Source organism: Parasteatoda tepidariorum, chromosome 4 (assembly GCF_982258835.1).
Source record: "Parasteatoda tepidariorum strain Cologne lab strain chromosome 4, Ptep-v5.0, whole genome shotgun sequence".
NCBI classification, from domain to species: domain Eukaryota; kingdom Metazoa; phylum Arthropoda; class Arachnida; order Araneae; family Theridiidae; genus Parasteatoda; species Parasteatoda tepidariorum.
Window position 1 is genome coordinate 64,008,534 of NC_141758.1, and position 11,235 is coordinate 64,019,768.

At 29.5% G+C, this 11,235-nt stretch overlaps 1 protein-coding gene across 1 annotated transcript in view; it reads left to right on the top strand.

Moving 5' to 3' along the window:
• Window positions 1-10,503, top strand: part of LOC107438634 (ATP-dependent RNA helicase DDX24) — a 32,368-nt gene extending 21,865 nt beyond the window's left edge. The window contains exons 12-15 of the mRNA XM_043048100.3: window positions 1,885-2,002; window positions 8,333-8,510; window positions 8,858-8,970; window positions 10,412-10,503. Of these exons, the coding sequence (XP_042904034.1) occupies window positions 1,885-2,002; window positions 8,333-8,510; window positions 8,858-8,970; window positions 10,412-10,455 (453 nt within the window). The 3' untranslated portion in view covers window positions 10,456-10,503. The remainder of the gene's footprint in view (window positions 1-1,884; window positions 2,003-8,332; window positions 8,511-8,857; window positions 8,971-10,411) is intronic.
• Window positions 10,504-11,235: the final 732 nt, after the last annotated feature.

Consider the following 11,235-nt stretch of genomic DNA (forward strand, 5'->3'; position numbering starts at 1 on the left):
TGATAGTAAATATTCTCCTTGTTGGAATTCACTGCAATTTTTATGAATTATCATTTTTAGCTTCTTTTGGTGTTGATCTCAAAGTATAAAACAACAAATTAGAAGTAGTCATAGATCTTGTAATAGTCGAATTTATAAACTAAAGTAATTGCTTTTTCCCCTCTAACTTTTCTTAAACTCTTATAATCACAAAAATATATATATATAAACTTAAATTAAATGAAAATGTAGTATCATGTTTTTAAGATTGTAAAAATAGAATATATAAATGAAGTTCTAAACCATTGTTCCTGGTTTCAGACTTCATTTACGTTAGGAGTGCACAACCTTTTTGAATGAAGGGCCACATGCGCAGCAGATTGATCAATGAAGGGCTGCGTGACAAAGTATTTCACAGACATAATGACAGAAATTGCAATATAAACATTATTGTTCTGGGCACTAAATTCTTTCTTTCAGTTAACCTTGTAATATCTTTGCATAAAATTAAATACTTTCAAGTGTTTAAAATCAGAAACTGCAAAACTGATTACTTAGGGAAAAAAAGCAGAATCAATTTATTAGGAAAAAAAATTATATAAATTGAAATTATTAAACTGTGGGAAAATTCATGGTTTTTTTCTTTATCATATTATAATACAAAAGTCCATTTTAAGCATAAATTTTAGCATAAAAAAATTTGTTCATTGAATTAAATTTAAAAAATAAATAAATATTCTAGTTATTAGAATAAATGAACGGTAAAACTTTGATTGAAAGAAAATTTAAGAGGATTGAAAATTATTAAAATAAAAATGACGAAAGAAAAGAGATCGAAAAACTGAAATGATTGAGATTGAGTGAGTCAAAAACTATTTAATTTCCAAATTTTTTAAATGTTTCAAAAATGTGTTTTTTTTTTTCTTCATTTTGTTCATTGCTGCCGCGGCCGCACATCGAGGGTTGGCGGTCCGCATGTGGCTCGCAGGGCCCATGTTGTGCGCCCCTAATTTACGTCATCATCATGTCGAATTACAAAAGGAATTCCTCATATTTTCTATTTTAAATTTATATTATCTATCTTATTTACTTATAATTTAGTTTTTTATTATATAACTTATATTGTTACCGTGTAATTTGTTTTACTATATCAGGGTTCGTAGCATTTGTAAAAAGTACTTAAAGGTGCTTTTTTGGGGATTTCGTTTTTAAAAGCTTTTAAAGGTGCTTTTTTCAGTTGGCGTTTTCAAAGAGTGCTTTTTTTCGAGTAATTTTTTTTTCTCCCTTCAGTGATATCTGGTGAATCCCATGCATTTCATGAAAAATGGGGAGTTTGGTACGTAATCATTCACACGGACTTCATGTCGTACCCACGTTATGACTTGCGCATGCGATCACACTTGAAACCGAAACCCGAGTGCTCCAATTCGGATAGAGAATATCAGATCCTTATGAAATGTTTTTCTTTTTAATTTATTTTAATTTTGTTCTTGTTTATTTTATTTTACTTTTAACACTTTTTTTTGACGTAGGGGGTAAGGGTACTTTTGTTCTGAGTTCAGGGTCAAGTTGAATTCACTCGGTGATGTGGGAAAGTACTGATTGTTTCGATTTACGCCCGTTTCTTTTTGGGTTTTTTTTAACGCTAAAACTGTTTATAAAAAGTTTTTGTTTTTCAATAATATAATTGATTGAATATGAATTTTTTGAGTGCTTGAAAATTTTTGTGAAGTGCTTGCAAAGTTTTTAAAAAGTGCTTATTTTTGATTTGACTACGCACCCTGTATATAATTATGTAAGTGTTGTGTGTATCATGAACAAACTTATTACAGTTTGCATCTGTTTAACAAAAGCTATTTCAACATAATGCTTGTATTTATTTTAAATTAATAATTTTCACCCCAGACTTATGTTCACCGCAGTGGTAGAACAGCTCGAGCTAAAAATGAAGGGCTCAGTTTGATGATGATTGAACCTCAGGAAGCTGTTTTTTATAAAAGGATCTGTAAAACATTAAACAAAGGTAATGTTCTCAAATTTTTATTATTATGAAATTTCATAAAATTTTAATGTGTAATACATGTTATAATATAAATTATAATTACTATAGTTTAATGATACATTTTATTGTATAATGTATTTATACTTTTATCTCAAAATGCGATTATATAATAAACTATATTATAATATGATTTCACTGTATTATACGTTTTAATGTAGGTCATAAGGAAATTAAAACACATTTTAATTTCCTTTTAGCATTTAAATTCATTTTAAGTGGGCAGAGTTTAAAGAACAGAGCTAATTCTAGGCAAGGTTAGCGGGGCGCAGCACCCTAATGCCCTTTTAGTCAAAAGGATCCGCCCTGCTGCCCCCTGAAGCAAGTTAATGCCCTGATGCAATAGACTCCATACCCTTTTTGCCCTTTTTTTCCTCAACCCTTCTTAATTTTTTCCCAAAACTCTACAATCGATTTCTTTAGCTTTTGTTATTTTCAACTCTTTATTTAGTTTGTCATTGCTGTCAACACATAGATTTATACAGGGTCATCAGGCCCCCTTGTTGCACTTGTCTTTGAAAGTTTGTACACCCTCTTCTAGAGCAGAAAAGTTACCACAGGGGCCTCTCATCAGTTGTCCAGCAGCTATTCATAAGTGGGGAGAAGGATAGATGCCTTTCTCTAATTCTTGGTAACTCTTCACCCTAAAGCAGTGGTCGGCAAAGTGCGGCTCCAGAGCCGCATGTGGCTCTTTGGCTCCTTAAGTGCGGCTCTGGCACAAATATCCACGGAAGGCGCAATAATATTTTCATTTAAAAAAAACTTAAAAAACTGAAATGCAATTGCTGGATTTAAAAAACAAGAAGATATGGGGCTCTAAATTCGGACGTCTTTGTGTTGAATTGGAAATATTGGAGAAGAAAAAATTTGATCTTAGTTCACAACACAAGTGGTCTGCTTAGAATGACCTGGAGAAGGAAGACATGCTCATTTTCAACGCTTGGAGTAGTATTCCTGACTCTTTCGATCAGCTGAAGAAACTCGCGTTTGCTGTTCTTTCCCTTTTCGGTTCTACAAATATATGATAACAATCTTTTTCAAGCATGAACATTATCAAGAGTAAACTGAGAAGTCGTCTTATTGATGAGAACTGGGAATCATGCCTAAAATTAAAAACAACAACATACAAACCTGACTTACTCAAACTTTCCAAGGAGATGCAAGCACATTGTTCGCATTAATAAATACTTATTAAGTATGAAATTTAGTTTTATTTAGTGTACTACTTATTTAGTGTAATAAAAGCTTACTAAACAAGCAGATTTGGCTCCCAATTTTTTTAAAAAATTGTTGTAATGTTCATATTTGGCTCTTTGGCTAATAAGTTTGCCGACGACTGCCCTAAAGGAACATAAATCTGTTTTTCTCAAGCAGTATTCTGTTGAAAGGGTGGGAGAGTGGTCCCATGAAAGGTCATCCTCAAAGACCCCCATCCCCTCTGTGGGAGGCAGAGGGGATGGAAATAAACTCTATAAAAATTCATTCAGCTATAACTCAATAATTATCAATTTTTTTTTTTTTTAAATTTTGGGAATCGTTTTAAAATGCAAAAGTTGATTAAGAGTTCAAATTTGAAAAAGATATCTTAATTTGTTCAAAAGTTAGGAATTTATTGGGGAATTTTTTCTTAATGTGTGACTTGCTTTCTGTGTAAGAGAGAGGAGGAAAAGACTCAAGGACTTTTAAAATCGTAAGATTTACAATTGTCCGCAGGGGGTGGAAGTTGGGGTTGAGATCTTACGGAATCCCCCCCCCACTCCTCTCTGAAATACTTAAAGATGGAAGGGGCCAATTGGAAAAGTGTTGATTTTTGAGACAATAAAAGGAGCAAAAAAGGAACATACTGCCAACATACAACAACAAAGGAACATACTTTGGCAACGACGTCAAATATTTTTAAAATTTTTATTTAATCCAATTTTTTTTCTGTTACTTGTGTATGTCAGAAAGTGTTTAAAATTTTTATTGATGCTACATTTCATTTGGTGTTAAATTCTGTGAGTAAGAGCCAGAAAACAATTTAAACTTGTATCATTATTTATTTCAGAGTTTTAACTGAAATGCAGGTGTTCTTGATATTTGAAAAGGGTCAGAAATTAATTGATTAAATTGATAATGTTGTGATCTGGAAATATTTGATATTTTTATGATCAGATTAAGAGAGATTATATAAAGATTTAAGTGCTCTAGCTAGTCTAAAAATTTTCGAAATTTTGATTATGAAATTCCGTCGTCAAAGACACGAAAGTTGGTAAAAACATAATAAAAACTATAAATAGTTTTGCAGTTTAAAAGTGAAGTCAGGAGGTGTCATTTAATTATAGGGATTTTTATTAACTTGTTTTTCTCTTACCTTGTACTATTGCAATAAAACCAGTTTCAAGACATAATACAATTTAAAATTAGCTTAATTAACAAAATAAAATTAACAATTTAATAAAAACATCATAAATTGGCATAATTTAACTGAACATAAGTTAAACTTTCGTCTTTATTAGTGATGAGAGTATGAAACGTTTTACTGTACTGCATTGATTTAATTACAACCTTTGTTGTCTACAATTTAAAAAAAAATTAATATCTTATGCTAAGTAAGAATAATTTTACTGTGTAGGACTCGAGCAATAACATGGTGGGGGGATCCAATGCTACATCCACCAAAAATTGCTGAAGGTGCAGGTAGCCTTTCAAAATCTGGTAGTGTGGAAGTTGAGACTCCAAATATTGAAGAAGCAGGCTGCTCTTCATTACCTGGTGATACTTTCAGCCCAGTTAATGAAGCAGGTGAAGAAATTTCTTCAATTGATTCTACCCAAAAAAAAACTGTTGATGTGGAACCCAACTTGGAGACAACAAGTGCATCAAGTAAACATAGAACTGTATATGATCAAACTTGGTTGCAAAAATTTCAATGGCTGCAACATTGCAAAACAGATGGTAAAATTCTATTGTGTAAACTATGCATGAAACAAGAAAAATTCTAGCTCTCCATGGGTGGAGAAGGGTTGTGTAAGCATCCGTTTAGATAAAATTAGAGGCCATGAAAAGTGATTGGCACATCTTGAGGCAATAGCCACTGAAACCGATGCTAAGAGCAATAATTTAATCGATTCGACAACAAATGAAGACACAAAAACTTTTAAGGTTGTGACTGCACCGATGAAGTGCCTTAATTTTTTAACTAAGTATAACTTGCCACACAATACTTTTTTTGAGCATTTCATAAACTTTTGCATAGATGATCTGAACTGTACACTTTTAAAACCATTAAAGAAAACAAAAAGTGCTGTATACACCAGTTACACAGCTGTTAGAGTGCATGCCCAGCGTTCAGGAAGAAGAAATTCTAACTGATATTAACAGTAGCCCTTTCTTTTCTGTGGCTATAGATGGAACATCTGACATTAATAATAGAAACATATGGGTGTAGTAGTCAAATACAGGAAAGATGGAGAAGCAAAACACTCTTTTGTAAGAGATTGTAGTCTACCAAATCGAAAGGCAGACACAATTTTATCGGCCCTATCCGAAGTTGTCAATGGCTGTGGTTCCATAAATAAAATGTCCACATTCATAAGTGACGGAGCCAGTGCTATGGTAGGAAAAAAAGAGGAAGTAGTCACAAAATTAAAAAAAGAGAACAACAAAATAATATCTGTAAGTTGTATGAACCACAGATTGGCATTGGCAACAAAGGATAGCTTTGAGTGCCTTAAAAGGCTCGTTAAAGTGGACGAAATTCTAAGTAGTACTTACAAGTATTATAAAAGCAGTTCAGCTAGAACGACTAGCTTGAAGAATGCTCAAAATGTATTTAATGTAGAGAATAGAGGTACAACAATTAAAAGAGTGGGTTTCACTAGATGGTTATCCCACAATGAAGCAGTAAATTCAGTTCGCAAGAACTATGAAGCAATATTGGCTGATTTAGAAAACGCTGCAGTGAATGACTCTTCAAAACAGCTGTCCGGGCCAACTGCCAGCAGTTTACTGAAACAATTTCAGAGTTATGATTTTTTTAAAGCAATTCACTTCCTATGTGATGTGTTATCATCAGTCACACATCTCAATTTAAGCTTACAGCAAGAAAACATAGACATAGGATTGATAGAACCAAAAATACAAAACACTTTAGCTGAATTGGAGAGACTTAAAAAGAAACCCGGTGGGACTTTTTGCAAAAAGTTGGAGGAACGTGCTCGACTCCTCAAGATAATGGCACCAATTGGACCGAGCGATGGTGCTTTTGAGAAAGACGCAAAGGAGTTTTTAGATATTCTAATTAAAAACATATCAGAAAGATTGGTAAATCAACAAGTGTATCACATTTTAGCATATTTAATTTAACAAGATTTGGCGACAAAATTTCAATAGAGTTGTATGGCAATTTAGAAATAATTGAACTCGCTGATTATTTTGATTTTAATGAAGAATCGTTGTGTGAAGAATGGAGTGACTTTAAAAATCTTTATTTTTCCATGTCAAGTATTCCAAACAGTGTGCTTTGTATCAAAAAACTAAATTCAATAATGCATGAAACAAATAGCTCCAGTAGATTTCCTTTAATTACCCAATTAGTTACAGTAGCAAATATTTTACCTGTTTCTAATGCAGAAGTTGAAAGAGTGTTTTCACAACTTAAATTAATTCTAACAGATAAAAGAAATTCTCTAAAATTTGAAAATATTAATAGATTAATGATATTAAAGTTGAATAATGAGTGTAATTTTGTTGCTGCCGTAAAGAAATGAGGAAGAGATGGTTATTTTCATAAATGATATTTATTTTAATATTTTTAATTAGTTATTCAAATATTTTTCTTAAAAATAACCAAACCTAGTTTTTCTTATAAAAAATATTTTTAATAATTTCAATAAATAAAACCAGATAAAAAAATATAATTTTTTTTTTTTTTTTTAACTTTACACTACAAAATATTACTAAAATATGTTCATTTGAGCAGATCATCATTAAATCTATGTTCTGATAGTTTTTTTTTAATTGGTTAAATGTAATTATTGAAGAACTTTTTATTTTATTTTAACAATATGCTTACGATATAGTTAAAATAAAAAGCATAAATTATAACACACGCTTTATTGAATTTTGTATGTACCTTAAATAACCTTTAAAAATGTTTTTTAATTTGTATGGTATTAAAAACAGTTTTTTTATGAAAATATCTTTAATAATTCAAATTCTTATTTCTTGCATAAATAATTTTTTATTTAATATAATCAGATGAAGAAAAATTATGAAATTTTCGATTTTTTTTTTCCTTTCAATTTTGAATATTATTACAAAATGTGACTACAAAATATGTTAATTTAAGCAGATTTTAGTTTCAGGCTTACCTAAAAAATGGTGGAAATAAAAATAGACCATCATTTCATACATGTTTTGATAGTTTCTTAAATTGGTTTAATATAATATTGAAGGAGAACTGAGTTTCTTAAATAATTGGTTTATATTGTAGGAGAACTGAGTAAGATGCTTTATTGAATTTTTTATGTTATTTTTTTATTTAATCTTTAAAAAGAAATTTTTTTTTCTTGATTTGTTTGGTGTTGAAAACATAAGCTCGTTTGAATTATTATTATTTTATTTAATGTATGTTATTTAATGCTGCATTTTATTATATTGTTATACTACTTAAAGCACCTATGATAAAATTAAGAACTGAAAAGCATTCTTTTAATTATTAAGTCATTACTATAAGCACACATTTGTTACTTTATTAATATATACATGCATATTAAATAAATTAATAAGCTAATTAACTCATTAACTTCATTTATATTTTAATTTATTAATAAAATTTTTCAAATAATATTATTGCTTTGGTATTTTTTGTAAAGTAAAGACAGTTATTTTTTCTTTTACTAATTGACAATGTTTTTTAATAGAATGTATAAAGCCCATGGAAAGAAATTATTGCCTTTTTAGAATAATAATTCCCTTTTTTTAAACTTTTGCACCCTGCCCTTTTTTCTGCCTAGAATGAGCTCTGTAAAGAAAAGCCTGGTTTAAAGCTTTCTATGTGTAACAAACTTTATTTTGGATACATTCTTCAGCAATTTTACATTGGAAAAATAATACAAAAATATTGTGATTTAAACTATTAATCATAGCAACAATTGTTGGGGAAATTTGTTCCTTTTTTTCTGTTAGAAGCTTTAACAGACAAATTAATTGAACCTCAAAATGTTGCTAATGTATCCTGAAATGCCATGCCCCATTCTCTTCGACCATATCATCTTTCATATTGCTAAAACATATTCTTTTCATAATTAGATCACGCATTAGCAACTTTTCCAATTGAGGATAGAATTTTTAAAAGAGTCAAAGAAAGGGTAGGTTTAGCCAGAACAGTTGAAAAACTAGAACATAGACTGAAGAGATTGATGGCTCAAAATCGTTGGTTTGAAAATGCAGCTAAAGAAATGGATGTAGATATTGATGAAGAAAATTTGTATCCTTTATAAGTTATCAGAATATTTTTGGCAAACTTTATGATATCATTCATTATTTTTTATTATTACCTGAATGAATTCATTTTAAAACTTTTAACGATTTACTTTAATATTTTCACTTATTTTCATTTCAAGTATACATTGAATACATCAAGCAGAAATTAAAATCTACATTCTCTTTTGTTATCGTAATATTTCTGAAACTTCCGGAGAAGCTAATTAAAGATATGTTTGTTGGATTGATAAAATTATTTTAAATCTATATGTTTGAAATTGGTCTTGTCTAAGATTTGATTTGCTATTTTTAATTTTAAAAAATTGTCTTTGCCTTAACTTTTTGTAATAGATTAAATGACTTAGGCTCACATTCAAAAGAATTTCACAAACTGAAATCGCTGAAAAAACAATTAAAAGCTGCTCTCCAACAGAATATCAAAGGTTATCTTAGAAATTTTTCCGGTATGATCTCTTTCAGTTATTGTCTCTTAATGTCTAGTTATTGTCTTATTGTATTGTACTCTTAATTTACTGTTTTATTTATCTCTATCTGTGAAACATAAGAGCTGAGTTGGCTCTTGGGCCTTGAGCTGCCAAAAAACGTGCCACATCATGTCCTTGGAGAAATAACATATAATTCTTTAATCTAAAAACAATAGTTTTTATAATTTTTTTTAAGTATAAATTTTACTATTTTAAGTGTGGTTCCATCAATGGATTTAAGATTTTTTTAGAAATCTATTTACAGAGTTTTCACACAAAAAATCTGATTAACCAAACCATCCCTAAAATTTAATTTAAGTTTTTTAAAATTGTGCAGACAGGTTGTGCATGTCCTAAAAACAAAATGAAGCAAAAGAAAAGAAACTCATTTTTAAAGAACAATGCACTTTATTTTAATGACAGATTTTCAATTATTAAAGTTTATATTTTAGCTAAGTTACTTTATATGCATATTCAGCGAGCAGCTTTCATAATGTTTAATACTATTTGACAAAGTTTTGGCCCATAATGAGCAACTTACTATTAAAAAAAGGTGATTTGCCTGGGTAAAATATATTAAAAATGAGTTGGTCTATTTGGTGAGCATCTTTTTTTTTATAACATCTTTTATTTAAGACATCTTTTTTTTTTATAAAAATTATGTGACTGGTCACCAATTATGCAGACAATTGTAATTTATCCAGCTTTCCACATCTTTGAACAATATTTTGGACCATGCTTAAATAGTAAGCTATGTAGCTAATCCAGCTTTTATGTCCAAAACCAAAGGGGTGTATGTAGGTCACCCTGTAAAGATATATATAAGGCATAGTTAATTTATATAGATAACTACTAATTAAAATTACCTGTCTCAATTAGAGGATTTCAAATGTTATTTAATCAAGTTTTGGTCAATTTCAAATCTCTCATTTTATTAAGCTAAACTAAGAAAAAATCCTTGCTTCCTTGTTTTTTTACTTTATCTTAAGATTTTTACTGTAGTAATCAGATTTTAGACTTTAAATCAAATAATAGATGTAACTTTGTAGTAACTTTGGGTGTACACCAGAATTCCGAGTTTTTTCGTATCATTCTTCTGAGTCTAAAAACTAGGAGCAGGGCGTGTGATATTTCCGCAAAAAAAACTTTAGTATCACATTATATATCAATACCATTGTTTTGCCGGCATCAGCGAATCGAAAACTCATAATCCAACGAAATTTTAAGACTTTTGATCTATCCTGTCCATAAAATCGATCATAGTAATTGTTTGACATGTTGTGTATGTGTTGGCCATTATTTAGGGGAAAGACTAACTTTTTTATTTTTTGCTGATTTATGGGAAACTTGAATAACCGGGGCTTGAATTGTTGAGACTCTACTATGTGTATATATGATCATATTTGCTTTTTTTATGTAGGTAATCAAACAGCTGCTGAAGTTTTAAAAAGGAAACAAAAGTAGAATCAACAATTTGTAAATATTGTTAATAAATTGTTCATTTTATTTTTATATTGATGCTTTTCATGTAACATTTTACTATACATTAACCTTCAAAATATTAACTTTTTTATACAAAGTTTTTTTTTTTTTTAAAAATAGAGCTTGTTTCTTTTTACTATAGCCTTGCATACATATATATCAATCTAACTCTTAATTTTTATTTTTGAAAAATGTGATTGGAGGGTTAACATTTTGACCAGATTAGTAACTACCAAAATGTTCCATAATATAAAAATATATCTAAGGTAGAATTATCATCTACTCTGCAGATTTAATATGTGCTTATAAAACTATAAAGAATACATCGCACTACTTCATGAAAATCTGATTATTACATTAAAAGTTATTTGGGGTCTGATTTATTTTCTGCACTGTAAAACATGCTTAATAGTAAAGATTAAGTAAGGGCAATTTCGATCTCAAATACAACATTGAAAACACTGCACACAAGGTGATTAATGTATACAATTTATGTGATTACTACTTTTATATTTTAAATTTGTGGAAAATATTTATTTCATAGATAAAAATAGTTATATTTTGTGAATTACAATTAGGGAGGTGGGTAGATTTGTCTCTTTTCAAACATTTGGAATACCCAAATATGAATCTTGATAAATCCTATAATTTCCTGTGAATGTATTTGTAGAAATTTCTCACGGTAATTGAAATGAAATTTTGCAAGAGAAGAGGAAATTTTTCTTTCTAGTGTTAATACATATTGATTAGTATATTTTTCAT